This window comes from Crassostrea angulata, chromosome 1 (assembly GCF_025612915.1).
Source record: "Crassostrea angulata isolate pt1a10 chromosome 1, ASM2561291v2, whole genome shotgun sequence".
Classification (NCBI taxonomy): domain Eukaryota; kingdom Metazoa; phylum Mollusca; class Bivalvia; order Ostreida; family Ostreidae; genus Magallana; species Magallana angulata.
The window spans coordinates 7711438-7714795 of record NC_069111.1 but is presented as its reverse complement, the minus strand read 5'-3'; the positions used below and the strand labels follow the sequence as shown (position 1 = coordinate 7714795).

At 32.6% G+C, this 3358-nt stretch overlaps 1 protein-coding gene across 1 annotated transcript in view; it reads right to left on the bottom strand.

Moving 5' to 3' along the window:
* LOC128177047 (angiopoietin-2-like) overlaps positions 1-447 on the bottom strand; it is a 39898-nt gene extending 39451 nt beyond the window's left edge. Inside the window, exon 1 of the mRNA XM_052843570.1 lies at positions 313-447. Coding sequence (XP_052699530.1) covers positions 313-447 — 135 coding nt within the window. The remainder of the gene's footprint in view (positions 1-312) is intronic.
* Positions 448-3358: the final 2911 nt, after the last annotated feature.

The following is a 3358-nucleotide window of genomic DNA, read 5'->3' as shown; positions in this document are numbered from 1 at the left end:
TTTCATTTTAAACTATAACCTAAGCAGGAAAATGTTTTCAAAGTCAAAGATTTATTGCATTGTATTGTAGTCAGTGACACTTCCTAGTAAATATAAGGATTTCAAACAAAGCGCATCATACAGGATTCCAAATTCAATTTTAAAAATCGACCAGCAAGTTTAAGTTTAGTTCAAATTTAAAAACCCCATTTCATTTCAGAAATTGGTTGGTAAAGTAAGTCCACTTTAGAGATTTTAGATATTAAATAAGATCAATCAATCAGTTTGCAAACAAAGATGCGGCAAAATACAAACACAAATGGCTGTACTTACTGTATATCCGTGTCCATCCTTCATTACACACTCCACTTGGGTGCTGTTGTTTGTTACTGGGCTGGTGATTTCATAAACACCACTCACTGATGTGTGGCCAGAGACACAGTCACAGTCGAAGCACTCTACAAACATATATTGTAAAATCTATAAATTCATTTTCGAAGCTGCGAACAAATCAAGGAACCGAAATTTAGTTTATGAAAAAAAACACAACGGCGGTTCTTAAAGTTTCTTTCCTGTTTTCTGTCGAGTCTTGACAAATCAAACGCTGTGATGTGATATAAACATTGCAGATGTGATGAAATAATATGATAATGAAAAGTGATGTAAATAATGAAATTATAGTGGAGGGTCTAAATCTTGAATTAAAGGTGTCTTATACAGTGTAGAAAAACCCACTTGATTAGGAATGTTGCTCTCTCTAACTATTGAAAAAAAAATTATTTTAAATAAAAATATCCTTAACACAATATAAATATAAATGGAAACAAATTTTTCCAAAGTAGGAATTGAAAAGCTATGTCACCTAAATATATCCCGATCGGAGAGTTTTCAATGCATTCATCGGTTGTCGAGAACCCGTCACACGAGTACAAGTTGTGGGAGAGCTGAAATGTATGGCATATTCTACACAGTTATGATTATTTGTCGACATGAATAGTGAAATCCTTCTACCAGTAACTTAACTACATGTAAATTTCTTGCATAAAAAGTTTTTGAACTGTCTTGCCAAAACTCTGTTTCTTCATACAACATAATTAAGATTGTCTAAGACTGTAGAATCATTAGAATGCGTGGTGGCTCATTCTTTGTGAGTAGCCCCCACCAACAAATTTACAGTTACAAAAGATTTAGTTTTCTTACTGAAAACGAAAACCGTATCAATGAAATTACATTCCCAAGAATAAGCGCAAAAAAACCCACGATCAACGAAAATTAACCCCCACTTATCTAAATGATTCCATATAGTATTCATTATCTTCGATGGTATTTCATCTACAAGCTCATGTCTACTACCTTAATGAAGTGCTGACAGGGAGCAGAATTGTCCAGAGATGGCTTAGGGTTCGCACTTTCACGTGCAAGCCTACATATTTGTGACATATCGACTTTACATAGTTCGAATCCGGTGCAGTCGTTTTCTAAGATACACTCTTGAGAACAATTCGCCATCTCGCGTCCTCCATGGATATGAAATTCCTTAAAGACATGGTTGTTTATGTCGTAGTTCACGAAACCTTTTTTAAGGAATTTTGTATTGCTGAGGAAGGCGAATGTAAAAACACTTAAACATATTACCAACAGCACAAATCTTAGAATATTTGCCATCATAAATCGCGTGTGTCAAAGGGATGGGAATATATATGCACCGCAAGGTTTTTGAAGGGTTAAGTTTTTAAAAAAGGACATCTTTGTTTAACATTTCCCTGTTAAACAATAGATAATGATAAAGCATGGGAAAAATCTTTATCCTAATTGGGAGTCAAACAAAGAAATCACTAATATTTCACAATGGCATTGCAGCGTGTAAACATTAAGCATTTAATCATTATACCTAAAAGTTCTTGAAGGGTTAAGTTTTTTTTGTAAAAAAGGGACACCTTTGTTTAACATTTTCTTGTTAGTAAATATATAATGGTACAGCACGGGAACCAATCTTTATCATAATTGGGATTCACACAAAGGGATCACTAAAATTTTTGCGTAAAAGATACGCCTTCTGTACTTTAAACTCAAAAGCATATCTATACATCGCTTAAATCAAAGTTACTTTCTTTTTTTAGAATAAGAAATATGCTTGATCTAGAGACTTGAAGGGAACCTTTCATCAAACATTCAAAAAGTAAACTGACTTTTCAAAAATCTATGAATAGTTTTACTTGTATAAGTTTTGCTCGTTCATCTACCTTTTAAAATCTGATTTTTATGTGTTCAACTGTTAAAAAGCAGTAGTGATGTTCAAATTCATATTGACCTGCATATCTCATCACTGAAATGGCTATTTCTCCTTCGAATATCAGTGAGTTTGAATTTGCTTCGTCGACTATTTGAAAACTTCAATTAAGTTTAAAACAGACATACAGTTTTCCAATTTTTAAACAAACCCCCACCTTTTTGTTGGTTAATCGCGTAGAATAACATTATTATCAATAAGCGAAAGAACACAATCTGGCGTCAAAGAATTACCATTTTGATAAAAGTGGCGTGCTCTAAATACTACATGGTCCATATATTAAGATGGGCGTAACCATCAGAGGATTCTCAATTCAATAGCCCAAAAAGTACGGGAAGGAGAAATTATAAAGATTTTGAGGTTTTTATATGAGAAATATATACAATTTTCTGACGTTTAAAATTTGTGGGTTTTTCTCTAGCTATTCACCGAAAAGCACTTCATAGTTTTTAATGAAATATCAGCTATCTACTGTACGAAATACAATTTATTTTCGTGTGTAAACTGATAATTTAAGCATTTAATCAATGTACCACAAAGTTTTTGAAGGGTTTAGTTTTTTGGCATTTCAGGACATCTTTGTTTAACGTTTCCTCATTAGTAAAGAGGGAAGTTTGTAGCACGGGATCTATTCTTTACCATAATTGGGATTCACAAACGATTCTCTAATATTTTTGTGTGAACGGTGCACCTGCTGTACTTTAAACTCAAATTAAAGCATATTCATACATCGATTAAATAAACATTAATTTTTTCTGAAAATAAAATAACAACTATGCCTGACCTAGAGACTTCTGAGGAACCTTTTATCAAGCATTAAAACAGTAAATTGACTTTTCAAAAACCTTTAAATAGTGTTGCTTGCATTAATTTCAGAAAATATCATTTAATTATATATTTTTGATAAATATACAGAGATAATGACACCTTGCACACACATTATCTCTCACTCTCCTCTCGCTCTCTCTCTCTCTCTATATTTATCATTGTATGTGATCAGATCACATGATAAATTTGGTCTGTAATGCCATCGTTTGTCTCTTCTAATTCTATATAATACGTGAATTCTAAACAAAAACAGGCCAAATA